Source organism: Aythya ferina, assembly GCF_964211825.1.
Source record: "Aythya ferina genome assembly, chromosome: Z".
Lineage (NCBI taxonomy): Eukaryota > Metazoa > Chordata > Aves > Anseriformes > Anatidae > Aythya > Aythya ferina.
The window spans coordinates 26,267,725-26,293,733 of NC_140299.1; the positions used below are offsets into that span (position 1 = coordinate 26,267,725).

Sequence of the window (26,009 nt, forward strand, 5' to 3'; positions counted from 1 at the left end):
CAGGACCTTTGTGTGTTTTTTTTTTTTTTTTTTTTTTTTTTTTTTAAATTGTAGCTTTAAAGACTATGCTGCCTAAAAACGATCTCATTTGCATATACAAGATATCTTTTTTTATAGTATGATCTGACATTACATTTTTGTAATCTGTGTGAGCTAATTTAACCTATGGTGCAATTTCCTCCTGCACTTTCATTTTTAATTATATTTCTTCTTCTTCTTCTTTTTTTTTTTTTTTTTAATTGCAAAGAGACGAACTGTCTTAGGTTAAGAAGAGCAAAAAGTTGTTCTGAGTGCTGCAAAAATGATGATGCAGCTTTGAAGCGACAGAATGAGAAATCCTGTGTGGTGAGTATGGACAATAGAAGAGTTTTGTTACATTGATTCATAGTGTAGTACTGTATAGCATCATTTACTGACTGAATAACATAAAAATGTCTGAATAACATTAGAATCTATGTAAAGAACAGTATGATGCTCAGTAAATAATAAATTTGTGGATTATCACTTCTCTCAGTTCATGATTTCCATGTATTTATACTTATTGTGCAAATAGTAGACAACATATAGATATTTTTTATTCCTTATATGAATAGAAAAAGGTGAGGAATTCTGAGCCTTTTCAATACATTTCCAAAATGGCTCTTTGAAAGTGTAATGATTTTTCTTCATAATGAAGGCATTTAGAAATTGTTTAATCTTTGTTTAAAACACCAGCAAAGACTTTTGCACAAGTTTTATGTGCAAGTTTTATGTTTTACCCATATGCTATATGTATGTTGTCTAGGTCATAATTTCATGGTGAAATTCACTATTTAATCCCTGCAGTGCACTCAGAGGTGGGACTCTGAGCAAAGACAAGTCTGAACTCCTGGGCAAAACCAGGCTGTGAAAGCCCCTTGCAGAGCATAGCTTTAGTACTATGTGTATCTGTTGTATCAGTGCCCCCATGACCTTCTCACAGAAGCTGCTCCCGACCTGGAATGACTTGAGTCCACCAGTACTTATCCTGCAGGCCATGCAGGATATGGTGCATTTGACCCTACTTCTTGCTATAACTCTTGTATTTGTTAACAGGAGTCTGTTGTAGCCATACAAGATACCAAAAAGAAGCAGAAAGAACTGTTGCTACTTGAACTGAGAACTTCCAAAGATGCAGGTTGATGTAAATTCAAGTTGTTTCAGTTATTTTTTGTAAATATCTAATATCATCACTTTAGAAATAGTATTGCAAGTAACAAGTAATGGTATTTACATATCTCCTTTGGAATATATAGTTTGACAATAAGAATTTAATAGCAGTTCCCAGATAAGTGTATTTACTTGAATAGAATCATAGAACTATAGAATATCCCAAGTTGGAAGGGACTTACAAGGATCATTGAGTCCAACCCCTGGCTCCACACAGGTCTACCCAAAAATCAGAATTCAGACCATATGACTGCGAGCATAGTCCAAATGCTTCTTAAACTCTGATAGGTTATGGTGCTTTGACTCCCTAGGGAGCCTGTTCCATTGCATGACCACCCTCTCAGTGACAAACCTCTTCCTGATATCCAGCCTGAACCTCCCCTCTCACAGCTCGACTCCATTCCATTGGGTCCTATCGCTGGTTCCCAGAGAGCAGAGCTCAGTGCCTGCCCCTACGCTCCCCTCGTGAGGAAGCTGTAGACTGCGATGAGGTCTCCCCTCAGCCTGCTCTTTCCCAGGCTGAACAATGCAAGTGACCTCAGCCGCTCCTTGTATGTCTTCCCTTTTACTTCCCATTTACAAAAGAATGAATGTAATAATAAAAAAGGGAAGCATGCCACTTGGAGGCATGAAAATATTATATGTTTCAAATCAACTTAATCATATAAATAAGGATCATCAGATAAAAATGCACGCTGTTGGTCAGTGACAAGTATGAAATTCTTTCGGAGCCCCTCCATGATCAGGAATATGTGCCTGTAATAGTAAAAAATAATGGATGCAGCATTTTCATTCTCGTGCAAATGCACTTTCAGGAGCCTAAAATAATTTATGAGGGTAAAAAATACGGCAAACATTATTGATGATGGGCAGTTTCAGAAATGCTGGTGCCTGGAGGTGTAATTTGTCTTAGTCTATCAAATCTCAGTTCAGATTAGTCTCAAGAGACAACTAAGTGACCCTGACTTCCTAAAACATCATGATGCTGGTGCTGCATAGCTGTTTAAGCATATTGTGTCTGTGCCACAACTGTTTAAGTGGCAAAGCTTGCTGCAGGAAGACTTTTGACAAAAGAGTCTCTCCAGCTGCCTCTGCCAGCTAGATGGGACTGTGTACTTTGCAGCAGATCATGCACATTAAAAAGTTTTGCTTCCTCACAGAAAAGAAAGTTTTGTTTATTTATTTATTTCCCTGAAAATAGCTTGGAGCTTTCAAATTATATTTAAAATATACCTTCAAAAGCAAATATTAAATATGGAATTGTGCAGATTTGTAGTCTCCAAGTCAAATGTACGGATTATGAGCTGTTAATTAAAATCATATTTGCTTGAAAAATGTTCGACAAAGAGACATATGATAGGCAGAAATCTGTATGCATGTTAAAGCTTTGTGCATGATAAGGCTGAAACAAAGATCTATGCAATTTCATAAATGAGGAAAAGAAAAGTATCAGACTATTACTCTTTAGGGATATGAATGAAATGAACATGATGATTGGTATAGACTGCTGACTAAGACGTTAATAATGTAGCACCTCTTAAATAAAATCATGGTTACTGCCTGTGGAGAAGCTCAAGACTGAACAAGAATATAGGATTATATTGACAAATTTACAGCATAGAATAAAACCATCAAGGTGTTTACATGGAGTACAATTTACTCTAAAAAATAGATTCAAATTCTCTACTAAGTTATCTTAAGCTTACATTTGAGGGTTGTGAGGTACTGGAGCTGGTTGCCCAGAGAACCTGTGGATGCACCATGCCTGGAGGTGTCTAAGGCCAGGCTGGATGGGGCTTTGGGCAGCCTGGTCTGGTGGGATTTGTCCCTGCCCACAGCAGGGGTTTGGAACTAGATGGTGTTTAAGGTCCCTTCCAACAAACCATTCTGTGATTCTATGATTAATAACAGTAGTATTTTAATATTTTTTCTAGTGAAAAAAATGAGTACTGGTAGATACTGTGAAGTAAGTTATTGGAAACATAAATGCAATTTTAATAATATAATTATCCAGTTTCTGTGGTAATGGAGATTTCATATCTCCTCTTTTATAATCTTAGAAATGAGATTATATGTTCACTGTATTATTCCAGTGGTATCTCCTGATCATGACTTCTGAGCTCTCTTTTTGATATCTGTCTAAGAAAATAAGAGATATAGAGAAGAAATTTTAATCATTCCTCTTATTTCAGAAAAATATGGCTAACAAATGTGACAATTTCTAATCATATTTTGTCTTGTACTATGTATTAGATAGTATGTAGGACTGTGATACATATGTTTTTAGCATATATTAAACTAAGATCAGTCTAAACTCATCAAACTGTTTTATAATACTAAAATACGAATGTTTTATCTACCTTCTTACACTTGTGTAACTTCTGCATGGAGCCTCACATACCGTTATTGTTATGCAACTCCTTGCAACACAAATAAACTTCAAAAAAGTTTCAGTTCTTACCAGCCACAGGGCAGTTCTTTAATCTGTCCTTTTCTCATAATGACTTTCTAGGCTAGGCACTTGCACCTCAAAATTTTCTGATACTCAGACTACTTCAGTTTAAATTGAACTTGTGTTTAGTTCTTCCTGGGAGCATTTTCTTTGGAAATTCTCTACTGGTAAATAGCTTTTAATGTGAATGACTGTATTAGGTTATGCTGTAAAAATATGTTTGTACTTTAGCTGTGCATTTGCTACATCAAAAATGTTATTACTATTATTATTTTCTAATTCTTATTGCCATCATAATTTTGATTATATCAAAATATTGGACAGATGTGTATGTCCAAAGGCTGTGTCAGATACAAAATACTTTGAATGAAATGTTTGCAAAACAGAAGACAGAAAGGGATGCCCTTGCTAAAAAATACAGGTACGTGGAATACAAGGTTTATATTTACAGGAATTCTTTAAAGCAGTACTGATAGATGTAATTAGAAGTATACAGTAGTGTGAAAGCAAAAATACGTGCTCCTCATTCAGATTTTGCTGAGTCTTTATCGATATTGGCTTCAGTTACTTCCAGTAAGAGGTAAATTACACAGAATATGTAAAATATGAGAAAGAAAGACAGTTTTATGTGAAGAGAAGTTAGGGTTCCAAACTATCCTTGTGAACAAGCTAGTGACTGAATTAAAAAACAAGGGCAATGTAATTAATTTAATATTTTCACAGTTTTATCTGTCTTCTAATAATGAGAATTAAACTGTTCTAGAGAAAAAAGATAAAAATTTCTGGGTATTGCAGATACCCTGCAGCTAATGCAACAGCTGTCCATCAACAGTAATGAGCCAAATTACATTATATTTCCTTTTTATTATTTATATGGTATAAAGTTTATTTTAAACTAATTAACATAAGCTTTTGCCACTCAAGATATGAATATACAGAATATGTGGAAGCATCATCATGTTTTTTTATCTTTCTGTTATTCACTTAGTTGGCCCAGGGAGAGATACTACTTACATGTATACTTCTCTATTTCAGTATGTTCCTTTGAAGATATTAAAATGTTTCTCTCACCTAAGAAAAATGAGGGGAAAAAAGCACTGTATTTGTCAGTGGCTGTAAATTGCTTTGCCTTTGTCATTCTAGTTGCACTATCTTTGCTTTGTACTTTCTCTTCAGTTGCAGCTTCTTTCTGTGCCTATTTGGCAATAAAGCAACAAAACTTCCCAGAGAAACAGTGCTAGAAAAATGTGTGGAGCCTCACAGGCTTCTGTGGTATTCTGTAGTTGTCAAGACTTACTAATATCAGTGATCAATGATATGCTGATACACTGATCAAATCATGGATTCTAAGCACATGACAGCAAGCAGTACCACAGTCAGAATGGAACACCAATACAGTCACATTGTTATTTATCTGTCCTTGTTCTGTACGAACTAGTCTTGCTGTACCTCTGTCCTGATCCCCTCTACAGCCTCTCTTTTCTCGGATTGGGATAGTGTTACTTGCATGGCATCTCTGCTGTGGGTGGAGTTAAAAGCAAATTGCACTGCTGTTCCTTTGCCCATACTTCGTGGTATTCCTCTATCTTTCCAGCAAGGAGACAGAGCAATGGTGCAATCAATTGTCTCATGAGGGGAGATGAGGAGAAAAGAGTATTAGGCCATGCTGGTGGTTCTTGTGCCAAAGGAAGTGGGAAAACAAGGAATTCCCTTCTATCAGGAGGTGAATCCCTGGAAAGAGTCTTACAGGGAGACCAGCTCAACCAGGACCAGTTCAACCAGGAAGCAAGACTTGATGAAGGGAAAGAGATTTCCAAACTGGCGTACAGCTTCCTAAAATGCTTTTGTCTGAATGGTCATGTGATATTATTACAGTTTTGGTGTTCACTAAATGTTTTACAGTGGAAGACCATAAAAATGTCTTGTAGTACTTCCATGCTTCCTTTAGAAATTCATTCTAAGCTCATTGTAAAAGGCTCCAAACCTGAGCTGCAAAGGCTTTGAATTCAATGAACCATTGCTACTTGCAATGATAAAAGGCTGGCCAATGGTAATAGAGACCCAGGTTAGATTCTAGGAGTGAAGGGTGGTATAAGGTTTTTTTCTGTAGTTTTGGTGCTTTCATGCTACATCTAGACAGAATTATGCAGTTTGTTGTATGAAACCTTGGATCCGAACCATAAACTTTATACATGATTATACGTTGTTCAAATTTTAAATGTTGGTAAAGTCCTTGGAAATCTACTTTGTTTTTAGTGAGTTACATATGTTATACTGTTTTTGTTCTCTGTTCATAGTAACTACGGGGTCTTTAAATATGACTTTTCTAATTTTCTGTAGGGCTTCAGTGGAATCTTTTAAGAAGGGAGCACTGAGGGAACAAGTAGTTAACCTTGCTTCCAGGCAAAAGAGTCTGTTGACTGTTGCCCAAAACCAGGAGGAGTTAGTCCAGAAAATACAAAATTACAGAAAAACAAAGCAAGTATTCAGAGCAGCACAGTTAGAGCACCAATTCTCAAACACAGTTTTTTCCTATGGAAATGGTAAAGGACCAGGTTTAGCTGCTGATGAAATCATGCATCCTGATGTAGTTATATCTGATACGGGGCCTGGTGCCAGCATGCCTAATGGAAACAGAGTAGAAGCACATCTCTCTTTAGAAAATAGATTTTCAGCTCAGGAATGCAGCCAACATCCAAACAACTGCTTGGCTGAGAGAGAAGCAAATAAAGAAGCAATTAGAAGCAAAGAGGTTTCTGATCATACTTCTACATCTAAAAAGACGATAAGAAAATACCCCTTCAATACTATGTCAAATGCTGTAGAAGTGGTGACTGTGTCTTCAGAAACTGCTGGTTCCACTACTGAAACAAAGAATTCACAGCAAAATAACATTGATTGTGTAGCAGTTGCAGAGCAAGGAAACAAGTCTTTACATCCCACTTCAGTGACCAACACATTAAATATTTCAGAAGCCCGAAGCACTGTTGTCAATAACAATGTTTGTCAGCCAGGCAGTGACTGTCAGCAGGTTCTTACAGATGAGGATTTACACAGATATGTAAATAAGAAAGAAGTTTTCCAGCAGCAGCACCAGCAAGTAATTGTGTCAACATCCACAGAGAACTTTCCAAATACTCTGCAGAAAATGATCTTTCAGTGCAGTGAGAACCCATTTAATGACAACTTAGTGCTTACAGATCTTACAGCAAACACAGATTATCCAGCAAGCCTTAGTAAGAAATCTTCCCAGGGCTATAGTTATCAGGAATGTGAACAAAAACAAGTGAAGTATAAAAGAAAAAACAAGAAGAAGCTTCAGTTGATAGATCTTCTTCAGTTGGGAAGGATTAAGCCAGGAGAAAATGTTTTAGAATTCAAACTGCAGGTAATTGTTGAGATAGAATAATGCTAATATTAGCAAATAATTAAAAAACACTAAAATGGGGAAACAGCAGTCTGTATCTTCAGCTTTTGGTAGTGAAAAAATTTATGCATTAGTTACGGATAATTTTTTATGTGTTTTGAGGGAAAATGCTATTAATATACATATAGAATACATATGGGATAACAGAATACATATAATGTATTCTGTTATCCCATGACTTTAACACCCAAAACACTGAATATGTAAAGTTTGTGCTTAACTTTGCATTATTGGTTTCTTAGTACTTCCTATTGCTAAAAAACAGGGTGGAATTGCTAGTTGGTCTACATTGTGTAATACCCAGCTTTCAGACTGAAAGGAGGGGGTACGTTAAAGTCCTTATGACTATGTGATTTTTGAAGCAACTGTCAGGTCCCTCAAATAAATTAATGTAACACTAAGGATTTCACTGTGCCATGGCAGACATGAAAGCATGCAAAATTACTTGCTTACACGCCAGCTGGTTTTGGAGTCTGATGCGAACCACATTTTCAAAAAGTAAAAGTAAAATTAACCTCTTTTTAATATAAAAACATGCCCCCGTGCTTCCAAATACAAAGCAGATTTGCAAGACAGCTGCCAGGGAACTGGCTTTGTATTGAGTAAACGATGGAATTATTGACTGAATTCCCAGCTGTGAGTTAGTTGATTTCCAGGGCAACATATTGACTAAAATATGAAAGGTTCTTTTCAGCTAATCAGGTATAGTTAATGTAGAAAAGACCCTCATTTATGCACCTACAATCTGCTCAGGAATGCTTTTCTGCTGAGAGCAGCTGTTTGGTGTGTTACTGTGATTAGTAACATAAGACAGTGTTAGCAAGTTACAGCTCTCTACACTGAGTCCTGTCATAGATCTATACACATTCTTCATATTGTTGAAGGAAATGTAATATTCCTCCAAACCCCAAGATGACTAATTTCAAGGATGAAGAATTTGGTATGCTTACTGTTGTATCTGAAGACCATTACCTATGATATCAGCCTGATACATGTAGGTGTGAGGAATTATAACCCTATTTTAAAATGTTGATGTTGGGGGTTTACAGAAGTCAGTGGTTTTTAGTAGAATGAAAATGGCACTCATTTATGTCTTAGAAGACAGTGAGTATTGTAGAGATTGGAGTTAAGAAGCCAGTATCCGTTGCACTGCAAAGAAGTGATGATCAGTAAAGTTCCCTTCTTTATAGTTACAGTTGTGAGCTATGAGCCTGTAAACTGGATTTAGTGTTCATCAGAATGTTTGGGTTAAACATCTTCATTTAGGTTCTTACAGACAGAGAGCCAAGCCATCTGTCGTGGTAGAAAGTAGTTGAATCTGATGGATCATTCTCCTTTTGTGACTGTTTAACCTCGTGCATGCTAGGCAAAGTTAGCAAGTTCTAACAGTCCACAATCAACAATCTACCAATCAACAACTATTTTTGCTGCGTTAGCCAGTATAACAAGACCAGTATAACAAAACCATAACTTACTGATCTGTAAACAACTGTAAGCCATGTTTCCAGAGGTGCATTTAAGTTTTCAGAACTGGTCTGTGTTAGTCTCCCAAAGAGACAGTAACAATAAATTCTTTTATACTTAATTTTGCATAAGGTAAGGCTGTCAGGTTTCTCCTTTTAATGTCTCTTGATGTAGATAAAGTTTTGTGCAAATATGTTGAATCTTTGAAATGTTGAAATGTTGGAATTGTACTGTGACATGGATTTATTCTACACAGCTAAGAGACTGACTTCGAGTTACATTTTTCTGGGGTTTGAGTTCCTAAGTTCTCTTTTGCAAATTAATTTATTCACAGCTCTGTTATGTCTAAGAGGAAATAAAGTGGAAATACTGTTCTGACAAGCACTTGTTATTAAAATGAACTTGATCTCAAACCTAGGGTGAGTTGTCCTCTGACAGTGTTAACTATGGGGCCAAAACATCTTCTTCTGTTGGAATAGATCCTCTTATCTTATGTATCACAGTTTATGATACATAGTGGCAATGAATTTTTTTTTTTTTGAGAAAAAACAAGCTAGCTGCAACATTGCAGTTATATCATCCTTCATTATTTTCCCATATTTTTAGGATTTTAATTTAGATTTGTTGATTTATGAATTAAAAATTCCTCCTTAATTTTTATTTCTTAGGAATTTAGTCATAAAGCCACACTCCTAGAGAATGGCAAGATCAAAACAAGTGAAAACAAAATACTTCAGAATCCAGTTCAGTGGGTTAAAGACCTATTAGGAAGTGATATTTCTGTGACATGGAAATATGTGTGGAACAAGGTAGGCCTGATTTTACTCTCTGAAATAATACTAATAAATAGGAATAACAAATTCCACAAATCTCTAACTCAGAAGGTAAAATGCAGTTAGAAAATATTTTCACCATTTAGGACCTCTAGTTCTTAGTTCTTAAAACAGAAGACAGTACAAGCCTAAATTGTAAAGTCTTCTTACTGTGAACGAATGAGCAGCAAACAGAGAGGTACATAACCCCAGAAAAAGAGCAGATATACAGTGATGAACTAGTTCAGAGACTGTGGAATGCCCACTCTGTAAGCTCTCAGTGCTTTTAAAGATTAGTTTTAAAAATGATTAAGAGACTGACAGGAAAAGCTGAAAGGTAGTTAAGAGAACAAAAAGGAGCAATCTTACTGAAATGTCAGAGTGTCAGGGACAAATGTTGCAAAAACAGTGGCATGGTTTACAGGGCTTAGCAGATAAAGTATGTTTTGTCAGTCAGAATTCAAATAAGCAGAATTACTGCTTGATATTGATAGACACAGATTAGACTATTATATGCATAAACTCAATACTATAAGAAAAGTGAAAATTTGTCACCTATCAGGAAGGCAAAACAAAACAAAACAAAACACAAAGTAATTAGAATGACCAGTTAGTGATTTAGATCTGTTTGTACAGGTTATGTATCATGGGACACAGCTGTCAAAACTTCTTGTTGAAGAAGTGCCTGTTTCTAATGACCTGGAATTACCATCACAACAAAGAGAGCCCTTGGGTATGTACCACAAAATCTAATATTCACCATGACTGAAAGCAGCAGAAAGTGATTTCTAAAGAGCTTAAATTCCAATTTCATCCACTGCTTTCTGATTTATTCTTTTCTACATGTGTATTGTAGATCTTGGGCTTGAAACATAGTGACAGTAATTACTAGTTACCTTTAAAGAAGTACATGTTTCTTTTCTTTCACAATGTGGTTGTGTTGAGAGAATAATTATGACATGGCTGCTATATAAAAATATTTATGTAAAATTTTGTCTAAAATATTTAATATAGAGAAAAAGTGAAGATTTTAATAAGTGAATTTAATACTTTGTTTACTCTGTTGGAAACCCAGATAGACGAATATCTTAATTGTATGTACATATTAAAGTCATACTGAATAATCTGTGTCAGTGGAAATCTTCTGGTATGTTAAAGCAACATTAATAACTAGGGAGACATATTATTCTCTAGAAATAATCAGTCATAAGAAACGGAGTGCATTAATATGAGAAAATGACATTGAATAGTTTTTTTCAGAACTGCACAGTAGACCTAAGAACTTTAGCCTGATTTTGATAACTGATGTGCTTCCAGGGAAACCCAGGTGTCTTTGACAGTCATTGCACTTGGAATCTGAAAAGCTTTTAGGCTCTTGTAATTGGGTCTGTTAATTTGATGAGTCAGTGCACCTCACGTGAACTGGGATACCAGGCTTGGTCTGTTCTTAAGATACTAAAAGTAAATTAAGATATATTCTTGTAAAATATCTAATCTGATATTCAAACTATCATGTTCTACTGGTAATTGCTTCAGGATAAGAACACTAAGATGATGAGATTATATTGTCCTGCTTCAGTAAGTTAAGTTTTTACTGGGTGTAAGAGACTTAAAAAATGGATTTAGTCTCTATCTTTTTATAGGCTTTTGAATATTTCACTACTTCTTATAAATTTCTCCTCTCATGGAAGATTTATGATAAATATTATAACTTCTAAAACAGGGAAATCAGTTTCTTCAAAGAATAACTTGAAAAACATAAATCAGACTGGGGATCAGTAAATGTGTTTATTATTATTATTATTATTATTAATCTATTTATTTATTTATTTATTTATTTATTTTCATGCTTTTCATAGACAGCCCAGGGTGTTCTAGGGTAATCTAGAAAAGAGTAAATACTCTTTTTGTGTTGTTTTTTTGAGGTTTTGTGTTCTCAAGTGTAATGTAAGATCATATTAATGTTCAACCGTTAGTCCTAGGTGGGAAATTGAGGAGGGAAAGCTGAAGTGTTCTTGCTTTCAGTTCCATTTCAGATACTACATGGCCAAATACATACTAGGAAATTAAACAGGGTCTTAAAAATTTCCAGAAGATGATTAACCTCTGTTGTTGTACTGTGAGAATGGTTGCAGGTGGTTTGAGAGAGAGCTTATTCCAAGGGCAACTCCCAAGGGGCACTTTGCCTGCAGTCAGCCTGCTCGAGAGCGTAGGAAGGTTTGTTAATATGGATGCAAGCTACTCACAAGCACACTTCTATTCTCTAATATATAACATAACAGTCCTAATATGTAATATTATTTTTTAAATACATAATCAAACACTACATGTGTATTTTATAATAGAAGTGTATCCTGCTTATTTGAGGAATAACTCTTTTCTTTTTTTTTTCTGAAATAATGAATTGTATTCACTTCAATGCATTCCAGAACACTGCTAGAAGAGAATACTGGGCCTGATGATTTGACTATTTTCAGAGCAGAATGCCATTATTTTAAGTAATACCCTTGCACTTCTTCCAGCTTTCCATATTTTAGCTCAATGTTCTGGTCACTGAGCTATTGTATGAAGAGGATGGGATAGTGGGAAGAAAATGATGTGGCAGTGGCTGTATCTAGTCATCTTTTAACAGCAAGAAACAGCTACTACTGAATTTTGCATACAGACCAATGTAGGAAGCATGTCCTAAGAACCTTTAATAAATTAAGGCTCTTATGCAAGACAGGTGAAGGAGTTCCTGTTCTGTGGCTGCTGATAGCATAAGAAAACTCCTAGTTTTTCAGCTTTTTGAGATGGAGGTTCTTCCAGGATTGTATAGTAGCAGAAGTTTAGGCCCTTGAGGAAGGTTAATGGAAACTACTTGAAGATCCCATTAAGCAAAAAAAAAATTTATTTTTATTTATTTATTTATTTTTAAACAGTGTTTAACAGAAGTTTTACAAATTGCAGTTTGGGAGTGAATTATCTAAATCCCAACTAAACTGTACTTTAGACACCTATGCCTCTTCTTTAAGTCTGAGCCTTTAGTATCTTGTAGGATCACACTAGCAGGAATTACTGTATTCAAGTCTGAGTGAGAAATAAACATTGAGAAGATATACAATAATTCTAGACTGTCTGTATTTGGAGAAGCAGAATAAACTATGATTATGTGGTTTAGAATTTATTCCTGTGTCCTTTCTGATAAATGCTGTAAAGACATAATGTTTACGAAAAAATGGCCAGGAGTAAGCAAGGATTCAGAAGCAGATGTCAGCTGAAGAGCAGATGTCAGTTGCAGAGCAGATGTTCATTTCAGAGATTTTACATTTCAGTGGCTTAAAATAAAAGCAGAGCCAGTTTTAACAGCAAGTGTAATACATACATACATTTTCCAGGTTGCTATTTTGGGAAGGTGGTCTTTGGAAAACAGTGTGACTGGTGCAGTTCTTGGGCCCTGGCAATCCCTGACTGCCTTTAATAGCCATTGGACACCTGCAAATATTAGAATGACTCCCTACCTTTAGTTTATGAATGATGCAAAAACTATGAGTAATAAAGGGTGTTTTCAAGGAAATTGGGGTGATTTCTTAATGGCTGATCCATGGAAACTGTTTCAGAATGTTGATGCTAGTGTTACTTCAGGTATTGAGCATGAAATGAGTGACTGAGCTCAGGAGGATTGCATGAAAGCAAATAAGAGTAGTTTTGTTGTGATCATACATGATACCACATGTTTCTGCTTTCCTTGAGACATGCAATGAAACTCATGCATATTTAGTAGGCTACTTTTCAAGCTAAATTTGTATGGCATCTAAAGTAATTTTGCCAAGGAAAAAAGAGAATGCCCCAGTCATCATCTAGCAGCTACAGCTCAGATGTAAAGCAGCAGAAAACCAAAACCTCCTTACGTATTAAAGAATGTCAAGCTGAGTGGGAATTTCAGGATTTGCCTTCAAGAAAGATAAAAATCGTAACTATTCTGTACGTTAAAGCATTAAACCACCAGCACTAGATAATACTGTTATAAATAAATAGAACAATGTTGTCTTCATCTTTTTGCATTCCCAGGAAAGAATTTTATCACAAGGGAGCCGAGCAACCACACCCAGCACTGCCTGAGTCCCTGCACTGACTCTGTTGCTCTGCCTGTTGGGAGCTTTGACCTGAGCAACATGCATCCAAGAACTCAGACAGAAACTGTGAAAGCATTGCTATGCACTGAAAGAGAAGCAGCTGAAAGTCTCCCAGTTACCAGAGAATTAAGGAGTAAGTTTTGCTGTTTGTTTGTTTATTTTATTAACTGGTTAAAAAAAAAAAATAAGGTGGGGCAGGGGATATAAAGCAGTTACACAAGGAAAAAAGAAAGTAGGTTGAAGGGAATTGATTTGTCTGGGGGAGGGAAGGAGTGCTGGGGAAAAATGATGACTCTGCTGATGGGTTAGATTGATCTAAAAGAGGTAATAATTAAGTTTTTGAGAGCTCTGTATGTTCTACTCTCCTGCATCCAAATTAGAAACATTTTGTTATTTTGATGTAGTTAACAAAATAACTCTATGTCATTTGAAGTATTTAGTTGCTTGTCTCCACAGAGTAAGAGCAAAGACAAATGTTTTCTGGAAGAGAAATATGATATAACAGCACTGTGGAATAACATAATGAGTGTAGTCTAATTCAGAGAGAAGAGAGGAAATGTTACTGAAGATGCTGAGATCTGTGTGGAGTTCACTGAGCTTTTAAATTTGTATTTTCAGTATTACATGCTGATTGCACATTATCTGTAGTATTTGCAGAATTTCAACAGTGCTTACTGCACTTTGAGCTAGCATTTTTGCCTCTACTACTGTTGATTACACCCCAGCCCTGTTGACCACCAACAGCCCTGATCAACAGCAGTGCAGAGTCAGAGCAGTCAGCTCACACCCTCACCATGGCCAGTGTCACTGTGCACTGGAGTGGGTAACAGTGCTGAGTCGGTTCCTGCTGTGGCAAACAGGAACAAGGCTATCTATCAGAGGTGAAGTGTCTACGTCTGTGTCAACCACTGTAAACCAAAAGGGTATCCACACTGTAGAGCAATTCCTTACGATACTTCAAGACTATACATAGGCCCTTCAGCTGCAGTACAAAAGTTGAAGTAAAACCTGGAGTTGAGAATCTTCTGCAGAAAATGCTTTGTTAGCCTAGTTCTCTGTGTGTTTGTGTGCGTGTGTTATAGAAGAAATTAGACTGAGTGTCTTAACTGCCAGGGCAGAATATTTGGAGGGAGGTGGTTTTAAAATCACAAAAGATAGATTATATAGATTATATAATTATAAAAGTTTATATATTAATTATAAAGATTATATAGATTATATAATACATTGTCTTAACATTTATGTTTCAACCAACCAAACAAACAGGCTGAACTCCCTTTGATATGAATTGAAAAGTTACACGTTATGGCTCACAGGAACCGTGTTTCTCTGCTAAACAAATGATTAGCCAGCCATGTTCATTTTTTCTCAAGGTACTAGTTGTACTTCTGCTTACCAACATAACTGTCTCGTAGCATGTGTGGTCCTTGTTGCCCTATTATCTGTGTGCTAACTTCTGGAAACTTCTAGCAAGAGGGTAGGTTCATTTTATACAGAAAAGTTCATTTTGTAGACAAAAATCCCCACTCTAACAGATGTGGGGATTATGCAAAAATAAAAATGTATAATAAAATAAAAATTAGTAACTTGGAAATCCACAGAAACATTGTTCTATGTATAGATTTTTTAATTATTTGCTGCAATTACTCTTTTAAGTGAAGGAAGGAACTGCTTATTGTGCAGTATAATCTTTAAAAAAATGTAACAAACAAACCTTTTTCCACTTTTTGAGCTTGCAGAACCCAAACCTTTTGTATCCACTTCTGAGGAGAACCTTTTCAGATTTCAAGTCTGAACAAAAATATTTTTGAATATAAATTATCAAAATCAAACTCTTAGTTAGGAATGAAAATTCTTTAAAAACAAATGTCTCAGTGTATTTTATCAAATCTCTTAAATGAAGCTTTGGAAGTGCCATGAGAACCCATATAGCTCAAAGATGGATTTGCTGTATTGTTTGCCCTTTACATTTGTTTCCTAAGAAACATTCAGATGCACAACGCCATTGCTTCTTTACTTCATGCTAAATAAATTCTGAATGTAAAGCTCAGCCATTTTAAATTGACTTTTAACTAGTTTTCTTTTGCGGCTTCACTAGTCCTGGAAAAATGATAGAAGTGTAATTAATTTCAGTTCTCTTGCTAGTCAGTCTTATCTTCTTGTCCTTACGCAGTAGAAAGTTGTGAGGCTGAAACTGCTGATGTGGCAGGAGAATATTTAAATCCAAGTGCTTCAGCAGCATGAAACAGAACTATGAAGTGTATCTATACCTCATAGACAGGTGTAACATTAGGGTACTAGTAAACATTGCATATACGTATTGGCAAGAATCTTCCATTAGATTTTAAATTGTGAACTCTTCAGAAGAGGGGTCTCTTTGCTTCATTGAACTTGTTGAAATATTACTTAGGTATTACTCCAAAACCCAAATCTGGCCCAGTGTAGATTATATTTCCTTGCCTTAAGTAACTGTAATGTAAAGAAAGGTAACCAATACTTGAAAGCTTGTAATACTTTCGGTGCTGCATAGAGTTCCAATTCAGAGCTCCAGATTCTGCAAGGCTTAGAGAACTAAGTCAGAAACTACTTTCAGTAAAAAACTCTGCAACTATTATCTTAATATTTTTGGAGAATAGCTGAAAAAGATCTTGAACATTTAGTGATTCCAAAATCAGTATGTGAATCAAGAACCCCAAGATTAATTCTTCTTTCTTTCCTTTTTTTTTTTTTTTTTTTTTTTTTTTTTTTTTTTTTTTTGGTGAGGGGTGAAGGCAGGGGAAGACACACAAAACATCATGACTCACAGGAGATTGACTCTGTATATCTGAATTTTGTGGTTGGGAATTACTGAAGTAGTGGCCCACCATCACCATCAATAATGGCAATAATTATATGGAAGAGGAGAAGTACAGAGAAGTGTAAAAAAAAAAAAATAAAGTCCACAGCATCTTACAAATATGCTTCCTGCATTTAATAGATGTGTCTTCCTTGTTACCTGTAGCAGAGTATTCATTAACCATACAATGTCCTTATTTATGTGATTGTAAAAGACAGGGGCATGCGCTATATATTATTTATATTTTCTGCTACTTTATATTTTGTACTTTGGAAGCAGTGTGAGATCATAGACTAATACTTCTATCCAGAATATTTTTCCGTCTCAGTTATTTCATGGTACGTCTATTATTTGAGTTCTGGCTTCAAAAATTTATTTTTGATAGTGTTTGAATGCATGCTGTGTTCTCTTCATTATGACTTAAAGACAAAATATTTAAAAATATTTTCCAGCACTTCTAAGTTCCAGACATTTGCTTTAGGTAGTTACGTACTTTATGAAGAAGCAAATAGTTCTGTCAGCACAATTTACAAAGCTGTATTTTCCAGTAACTTTGCATGCCATTACTGAAGTATAGGCTTATTCCTTCTGCACATTTTTCCTTTCCAAAATCCTCTACCTGCTCTTATGTGACTGCCAGCAAGGTAAAAGGCAGAATGTTGTGTGACTGACTGGGAGTTGAGCTGAGTGGCTAGCAAGAACCAAACAAAATTCACTTTTGAGGTGGTCAAAAAAGGAAAAACAAGAAAAAGTTATCAAGGACTACATGTTGTGGAAACCAATTGTAAGATTTTAATTTATGTGATTTCTTACCAGTTTTTTTTTTTTTTTGATTAATTAATTTCTGAAACTGGAACATCACTTCAAAAGTACCTAGGTGACAGTGAGAGTGATCTCACAGAACCATAGACTAATGTAGGTCAGATGGCACCTCTGGAGGTCTCCAGCCCTGCCTCCTGCTCAAAGCAGGGCCAACTTCCAAGTTAGATAAGGTTGCTCCAGGCCTTGCCCAGTCAGTTTCTGAATATCTTCAAGGATGGATGTTCCACAACGTCTCGGTACAAGCTGTTCCAGTGCTTGACCATGCTCATGGTGACCTTTTTTCCATATATCTATGTTGGAATCTTATATGTTACAATTACTGACAATTGCTTCTTTTTCCTCTGCATAAGAGACTCATTTTCTTAGGAAGTCTGGCTAAAAGTAAGTAAACTGACTCCTAAAAGCTTTAAGCAGTGGCTCTCTGGCCTTTTTATTTTGTGAAAAAAAATAAAAAAATAAAAAAGGTGTAAGGGAAATCCTTTGATAACTGACCTTTCAGTTGCACATAGCGGCTTTTCATCTGCTTTGGTGGTCCTGTGGAGACCGCGAGAATACTAAGACAAACAGAACTGTTGTAGATAACGTTCCAAATACACATCAGTCTTTTTTCTACCTTACTCAAGAAAGCAATAAATGAAAAGCAATGTGATTAACAGCAAGCCTCAAGAGGAAGTGCTTTCAGCTGCTGTGTTGCTTGAAACAGGGAAAAGACAGACTTTTTTTTTTTGGTCAAATTAAGGCAGTTAGTAGACAACCTCATACCTCATAATCTTACCTTGATGAGCATTTGAGTAATATTGCACTTTTTTTTTCTTTCTTTTTTGTTTTTTCAGGACCAATTTTTCACGAAGTTGGAACAAATCTTCTAAGGAAAACAATTCAGTGTTTAAATCACCACACAATAACAGCTAGGGAGAAGTCTCTAGAAGTTGTTCTGAGACTCCACATAAAATCCATTGAATGAATCACAGCTCTTGTAGATTTTGCCAGTGCACAAAAAGCACGAACTATTGGTTTTTCTATCAAATAATTGTTCTGACCTGAGCTGTAAATTGACTTATACATTATCTTCTGTTTCTTCCAATCTACAATGCATTGTGCTGTAAATTGTGAGAATTTTAAAGTGATAGTTTTTAATTACTCAGGGTTGGTTCTGGAGCTGGTTCTTACTAACTTGGCACATTAAACTCAGGTTTTCTAAAATGCTTAGAAATAATTTTAGGGAATTCTGTATGTGCCTTCCATATGAGTACACAAATGAATTATTGTCTAATCAAGTATAAAATAATAGCTCAAAATAGTAAGTCTAAAAAGAGAGAAGCCTGTGGTGAGAACCTGCAGCCTGATAGTCAGAGTGAGAAATAGTCTCCTATTAATCCTTTAAGAGCAATCTTACTGCCTTTTAATAAATGATATTGGTAAATACATTGATATCGGTAAATGCATTTGTTGGAGAATTTACTAATTTGGTATTTCAGTAGAATGATTGACTTAATCCAGAAACGGAAAGGTCATCTGGACAGCTGTGTAAAAATATTTCAGTTAGAAAAAAAAGTAATCAGGCATAATGTTTTATATTATATATATATACACACACATATATATATTTTTAAATAAATTCAGTCCTGAGTATAGATTCTTTTATGGGAGTCTGTATACATTTCAAGATTGATATTTGTGTATTTGTCAATAACGCCTCTCAGCTTTTGGGGAAAAATAAAATTACAGCTACACTGAAGACAGTAAGATCTGCTGAGACTTAAATTATTCTCTCTTTTCCCTGATAGCCTATTGTAACATTTTATTTCTATATTGTAACATTCTCTTTCTGCAAGGAATTTACTATTTTGTGTTCCCAGACTGGTAAATAAGAAACTTAAAATACTTTAATACAGCAGCGCAATGACCCTGAAGAGTAGCAATTCAGAGTGTATGATATCGTACAAAGTATTCATTACTGGCTAGCATGCATATGCCCAATGTATCTAGCAAATGAGAAAAAAATGATACAGTATAAGATTATGATGTGGGCACAGGTTTTAATGGGGAGTGATATACTGTATTTATATCACCTATATAGGCACTGCTTGCAGAAAAGCTATGAAGTATTATTAATATTACACTTTTTTTTTTTTTTTTCCCCCAGATATTTAGAAATAAATTTGCTAGTAACTGTATCTTTCCACAAAGTATATAATCTCATTGACTGTGTTGCAGGAACAATACTTCCTGCTACAAGAAATATAAAAATAATTAAAGAAATTTCAGTGTAAACCTTGAAACTGATGCCTTAGAATAAAAGGCATGAATTCCTGCTCTTTAATCGTGCCTGCAAGTTCTTTTTCCATACAGAAGCAGAGTGTAACAAGAAAGGTCACTGTTATGAAATGAATTCAGAGAAGAATGACTCTAGATACCTAATCATTTTTTTCTGCTTTATGACATTGCTTTTGTCAATCTTACTGGAGGACAAAAAGAAAGAATGAAGTCCTGCAAAATACTGTTCTTTATTGAGCAGAAGAAGAAACAGTACTTTCTCAAATCTACCATTTTATCTAGCATCAAGAGAATAGAATAATGGTTTGTGAAAGCATGAATTAAATTCCAAATTATTGCCATGCCAATTCTATTTATAGGCAAATGATGAACTGAACCTACAGATGATCTGTGGTGAGTAGCTGTCTGATACGTGAATGAAAGAAGCATAGGCTGGGTGCTCTAAGTCCTCCTGATACAATTTTAGCTGTGTGCTAAACTGCAGCTGATCATTATAATCCATTAGTTAGCTTCCAAATGGAAATGATTCATTTATTTATTTCACAGGATGTTACAAATAATCTTCAAATTTTTGAAAGGGGATTAACTACCAATATAAAAAAATACAGCAGGTGTATTTGATAAATTATTTTTTGGGGGAGGAAAAAGTGTTTTCAAAATCAGGACAGTGGTGGATGCAGAGTGTCACAAAGCTAGTAGCCAAAATTCTGTAGCCTGTATCTTTTAGGGAATACCTCACCTTTGGGTATCTGCATTGGATGTCACGTCTGATTGTTAGACAAAGATCACTAATCTGTTTGTAAAGGCAAAGATATTGGACTACAGGATACAGGGAATGAGAATCTGTCAGAATGAAGACCTACATCATGTGAAGTGAGTCAAGAACTGTGGGGAGACCTGGAAAGAAGAAAAAGCATTTTGAGGGGAAAAAGCAACAAGACAAACAAACAAAAACAGTTACCATGGAGCATCTTATTTTGTCAGAGAAAGATACAGTCTTACAATGATGAACTGTCCACAGTCATCTAATTTTCCAAGATGCCAATTAATGTCTTAATTAGCTGAAATAAGTCATTTGCAACATTACCACTAGCAGGGGCAGAACTCATGTGCCTCAGTTCAGTAGCAGCCTCGTAAGAGTCACGGGATCTAAATGTTGTTTATGTGAGGTGCTGGCTGTCATTTCTGGGTGTGAAGGGCCAAAGGCTGCTGGGGTTCCTGGCTTATGGCTGGTGTTCTCTGTTTGGGGTCCTGAAAGGAGCACAGAAGAAACCCGAGAATCCTGAAATCTAAGGCTGTTTTTTTTTGTTCTAAATCTTCACTGCCTAATCGTAGATCAACTGCTGACATCTTTCAGTGTGTTGTCCTTAGAGTTTCTCTTTGCTGATGCATCTGTAGCCCACATCTAGACTTACTGCACCTAACCAGATCAACTTGAGCTAGATGAATAGCATCTCCTGTGACTTTGCTACAGATATCACAAATCAGTTAGGCTTTCTCTCAGGTGTAGCAATAACCTTCACCTGTATTACAGAAGTGTGGACACTAGATTGACTGCTGCCTGTATATTGACTCAAATATGCTGGTGGTTATAATGCAAGAGCATTTAAATAACTTTTACAGATAATTTACACCAGTAAAATAGTTACAAAATGCTTAATGTTATCTCTGGATGGTTTCAGCAATTTCTAATTGGAAACAATACTGGTAGGATAGCCATTTAAAAATAAAAGTAATAATTAAAAAAAAAAGATCTTTCAGGGGATATTTTAGTGATCAGAAAATGGAGGCTGCACAGTAGTAGCAATCATTGGTGACTAACCTTTATGCAAACTGGAGATTCTGGTCTGACATTTATATTTTTGTGCCACTAATGGGAATTATCCTTAAATAGCATTTTCAGGTTCTTATCTACCACAGAAGCAAGGTCTTGTAAAGTTGTAACAAAACAAAAACAGAAGTTGAAAAACATTTAAAAAGGCTTCAAAAATATAAGGCTGAAAGAGATACCAATACACAGAGAAGTTCTTGGCAGGCGGGATGGAAAATGTATCAAGGGAATATGTTTTCCCCAGGTTTACAGGAAAAAAAAAAAAAAAAAAAAAAAAAAGAAGTTAATTCTGATATTGATAATGATTGGTACTTTATCTTCTAGTTTATGAGGGTGGAAGAAAACTGAGAGCACTTGACAAGACAGCAAAGGTGGTAAAGCAGAGAAAAACCCTGGCTGTGTGCACACTACCTGCCTAAGCTTTTTTCTGAACCTGAGGCACACAGTTGAGTTTTGGATAGTAGCATGGGAGCAGTTCTGCACTGCTAAAAGCCTGTAAGCTGCCAGTAAGGGGAAGGGAGTTAACAGATGGCAAAAGGGAGAAAGGAAACTTCAAAGTGGGTATTAAAGTGATAAACATAATAGAAAGCAAAGAGAGAAAAGGGAAGAAGAGCTGAGAAAGAAAAAGGGAAATGAGAACAAAGCGAGTCGCTTATTTCAGAATACGGAGTAAGAAACACAGAGACTAAATGTTAAGAAACTGATTGATACCTGCTAAGGAACAAGAGATTGTGTGTGGATGTAGAAACTCTTTTACCCAACACTGCTGTTCAGAACCAAGGCGGAGGCTTTGGTGTGTATAAATTGTAGTGCTTTTGCTAACCATTACCTAAAATTACTAAAAATTAGAGGTTAGAATGAAAAGGATTTTTTTTTGTTTGCTTCTGTTTTTTTTTTTGTTTGTGTGTTTTTGTTTTTAAAGTATACACTCAGGTAAATTTGTATTTATAATAGAATGCTGGTGTTTAGGTGTTTACTTTACAAAATCTTCATCCAATTGGTAAAACATTAATTTGTCCCAAAGGAATCAGCAAAGAAAGCCATCTGCTGCCGGCAAATCAACGAACAAAACCAATGGATTTATCTGGTCATAACTTTATTACACTTCCAAATTTGATTTTAGATTTTTTGTAAGTTAGAATATTGCAGTGAGAGTGCTGAAAAGATCATTTCCACAAGTGAAAAATGAATGTCTTTTCTCCAATTATGATATGAAAAAACATTGTTCACATAACTTCAGACTTTGCCAAGAAGTTTCCCTGTGCTGACCTGCAATATGTGGGCATTTCAGGATGAAAAAGCTTTTTCAACACATTGAAGCAGGTTGAAGTCATGCCTGTCATGTTACTCTAGACCCAGTACTAATGATAACCTTTCAGTTTCTGCCAGTTTATTTTATCAAAATATTCCCAGGCTTGCTTTTAAGATTTTTTTTTTCCTGAAGACATTGTCCTTAGAACTGTTTTGTAACTTCCCATTCAGGCATTCCTCCTTACACCCTTCGAAAATTACTTCCAGTTGAGTGTGTAAGGGACCTCTGGTGTGACTGACCACTCCTTCATAAGAGGTACAAGCTTTGTGTGAGGAGCACTGCGATGTTACCTCTCGGATGGGGCATGCATTCAGCCTGCCTGTCTTTGTTTGCCGTAGTTCAAGATACTTCAATATACACTAGCCATCAGATTATAGCTCCACCATGCTTTCTTTTTTTTTTTTTTTTTTTTTCCGTTATGCATTGTGTTATGCCAGGGACATACTGAAGACACACTGGGGGTGTAAAATATGGAGTGATATCCTATTCTCACTGAAGTGAGAAGTTTTGCTGTGTGGAACAACACACACCCTCACGTGCAAGATCGTGTATTTGCAGTTCTGAACTCAGACCTCTCACTTTTATTAGTAATTTGCTGCTTCTCTGCATCGGGTGGCGAGTGATCAAGAAATGGCAGGCAACTGCTCATTGAGCATGAGACACAGTTAAAAGGTCCGATACCTACAAGACATGCAGATTTTTCATCACTAGGACCTACCAGTGTGGTCAGTGCAGTGACTCTCTCGTGCATGTTGGAATTGTTGTAGGTAACACAGTTAGAAAACTTTGGTGACAAAGGAAGACAAACTCCTGGCATGGCACATCAGAAAGGAGTGCAAGCCAAATGACCAACTGCTGTACCTTGAGACATGTTTTCTCTGTATTTTAACAAGTATTTCTTTTGGCCAGTCTAATCCTCTTGAAATACCTGTCCTCAAGACACTGAACACCATCAGAACACGTTTATTTTAAACAGAGGCCATCACCACTTTTCATGACAATCCTTCCAGCCAGCATCTGCTACATGTGGCAGTTTCCATGTTGGGCTGGTTGTGGCAGCTCTAGCATTGTGCGTACCCATACTGAGTGGATGAAAGAGGAACAAATCCCAGTAACTCTGAAAACAGCAGTCTCAAGTGCCTGTTGGATTCTGCACCCCTATGGAAAAAACAAACAAACAAAAAACATTTGTTGCTGGATCTCAACTCTGCCATTTTGTTACTGATTTTAACAGTAAAAACTACAAGTTCAGTTGTTCTGGCAGCAACACAAATGCCTTCAACTCACGCATTGCAGTAGTTGCTTCCGTCCAGCAGGTATGTAAATACTGCAAATACCCATTGTTCAATGCTGTAATTTTTTTTTTGTATAAACGTGTACAGCTTCATTTTGGAATTCATTGGAGTCCATTCAGGATTATAGGAAGGACGTGGTGAGAGGGATCCTCACCCTGAGCACCAAAACACATAGCACTGCCTTGTCTCACTGAAGTCTGTGTAAGTGCTGTGCAAGTACTGTGGTAGCACCATGGGTGAGATATCTGGGGTCTTAGGCTACGAGCATCCTAGGGCACAGGGATCTGTGATGCCTTCGTGGTTCTAACAAATTACTAACACCTGTGTAATTAATAGTGCCAGTGATTGCTTTCTCTTGCTTCAGCATGCATTGTGTAATCATTTGCATTCATTTTCAACAGGCTCTTCTATCCAGTTCAACTCAGTAGAAAGTCTGACACAAGTTGTAAATGAGACATTACTTCTACGTACAGAGGAATTTCTACCATGGTCTGTAATGGAAAAGCACTGGAATTTCTACCTAGCATGTGAAGATTTTGGATTCTGAAGACTTCTTGAGTGCTAACATTATTTTTTTTCATCAACATTTAGAAGTAAACATTTGAACTTCTAGAACCAAGTGCTTTGTTACCGTCATTCTGATAAATCATTTGCCCAGCACTTGGAATGGACTGAAAGGTTGTTTCAGTAAATGAGAAACTGAAGAGTACTTTGTAGCAGGTGAAAGTAACTGTCAATATTGAATTTTGTGCTTTAACATCATTAAATGGGAAAGTAGACAATGGCCTGTTATATGCTGGTGCGCAATGAAATATAGTCTGTGTTGGTAAGTTTGTGTGATACTCCACTGATTTCTCTGCCTTCCTACCTGCCCGTGCTTGACAGTACCAGGCAGGTACCAACACCAATGCTCACTTTTGGTGAGCAATGCTTTTGGTGAGCAATGCTTTTGGTGAGCAATGCTTCCAGAGCACATGCTATCAGAAGTGGCTGCAAATGCTTGTGCAATAACGTGAGCTGTTAGGCAGAAGTCAAGACAGGCAACTTTGAAAATAACCAGCAACTTTGCTTTACTGGGCATGGTTATATACAAACATTTGAGAATGGGATGTATGTTGTGAGAGGTTAGAAAAGGGCTCTTAACATTTCAGAGTGCTCAGGGAAATTCCATTGGTGTTGCAACCAAATCTATCTGATAGTCAAAAAATGCACCAGCGTCTGGCAGGAAATACACCGAGCCCATTCCTGGTAAATGGATTTTTCCAGGATGTTTAACAACATCCTATGTTCCCACCCTGATCTGTGGAGGCTTTCTATTTGTTCTTATTTTACAATGTGTGAATCTGCCTCGGTAGGGTATTCATAACACATTTGACTGTCATGAGAGTTATCTGCATTCAAGTGGTGTTCTTGCTCTTTCATTCCCCAGATTGTAAGGAGAGATGAAATAATAACACCTACTACTCCTAACTCCAGTGAATGGGGTGAGAAATACCTCCTGTCAATACCTAACATCCTCAGCTCTCTATCTGGAGTCAGAAGAGCTGTTCTGCAGGGATTTGATTAGTGTCTTAAGTGGGAGAAGGTTTAGGGAAAAGAGAGAGGGGTCTGACGGGCAGAGTTAGTACTCTGCCCTGGGATGCATGAGCAATCATTGCCTGATGGGCTATAAAGATTTAAAAAAAAAATAAAAAAATAAAAAAATAAAGTTAAAGGCTACTGACTGACAGGTATTTAGTAAAGGTCAGTTTCCATGCAAAAAGAAAATGGAACATTCTCACAGCTGTTGCAGCAAAACAAACCTGAAGGCATATTGGTTTAAAGGAACTGTTCATTCGGATGGAAGGAAGTAGTTTTTCATTAGAAGTTGAAGATTTTTGACTGTTAAAATTACTGCCGAGTTACTTATGTGTTTGCCTGACTTCTTTGTTACCAGATGTTTAATAAAATTGCGGTATAAAAACTGGGAGGACTTGACAGTAATGCTTCTCGCCCATCATTATATTAACACGATTCAATGACCTAAGGCAGTACAAAGATACGGTGACAAAAGTCTGAATGATTCAAAACAGGTAGAGAGGTAAAAATGCAGAGAGCGACATGAAAACAGCTCGTTAACACCTGAAGTAAAAGTCAGTTACCAGCTTGTTGTTGCTGTTGTTTGATATTTGTATTGCA

General features: G+C 36.3%; 1 protein-coding gene across 2 annotated transcripts in view; it reads left to right on the plus strand.

The window, feature by feature from the left end:
• Positions 1–25,800, plus strand: part of ANKRD31 (ankyrin repeat domain 31) — a 68,865-nt gene extending 43,065 nt beyond the window's left edge. Inside the window, exons 20-27 of one of the 2 annotated variants that reach the window (XM_084505118.1) lie at positions 248–345; positions 1,075–1,156; positions 3,965–4,061; positions 5,981–7,028; positions 9,200–9,340; positions 9,980–10,076; positions 13,394–13,591; positions 17,950–18,512. In XM_084505118.1, coding sequence (XP_084361244.1) covers positions 248–345; positions 1,075–1,156; positions 3,965–4,061; positions 5,981–7,028; positions 9,200–9,340; positions 9,980–10,076; positions 13,394–13,591; positions 17,950–18,080 — 1,892 coding nt within the window. In that variant the 3' untranslated portion in view covers positions 18,081–18,512. Of the gene's footprint in view, positions 1–247; positions 346–1,074; positions 1,157–3,964; positions 4,062–5,980; positions 7,029–9,199; positions 9,341–9,979; positions 10,077–13,393; positions 13,592–17,949; positions 18,513–24,232 lie in introns of those variants that run through there. The other variant, XM_084505119.1, reaches the window with a different exon arrangement.
• Positions 25,801–26,009: the final 209 nt, after the last annotated feature.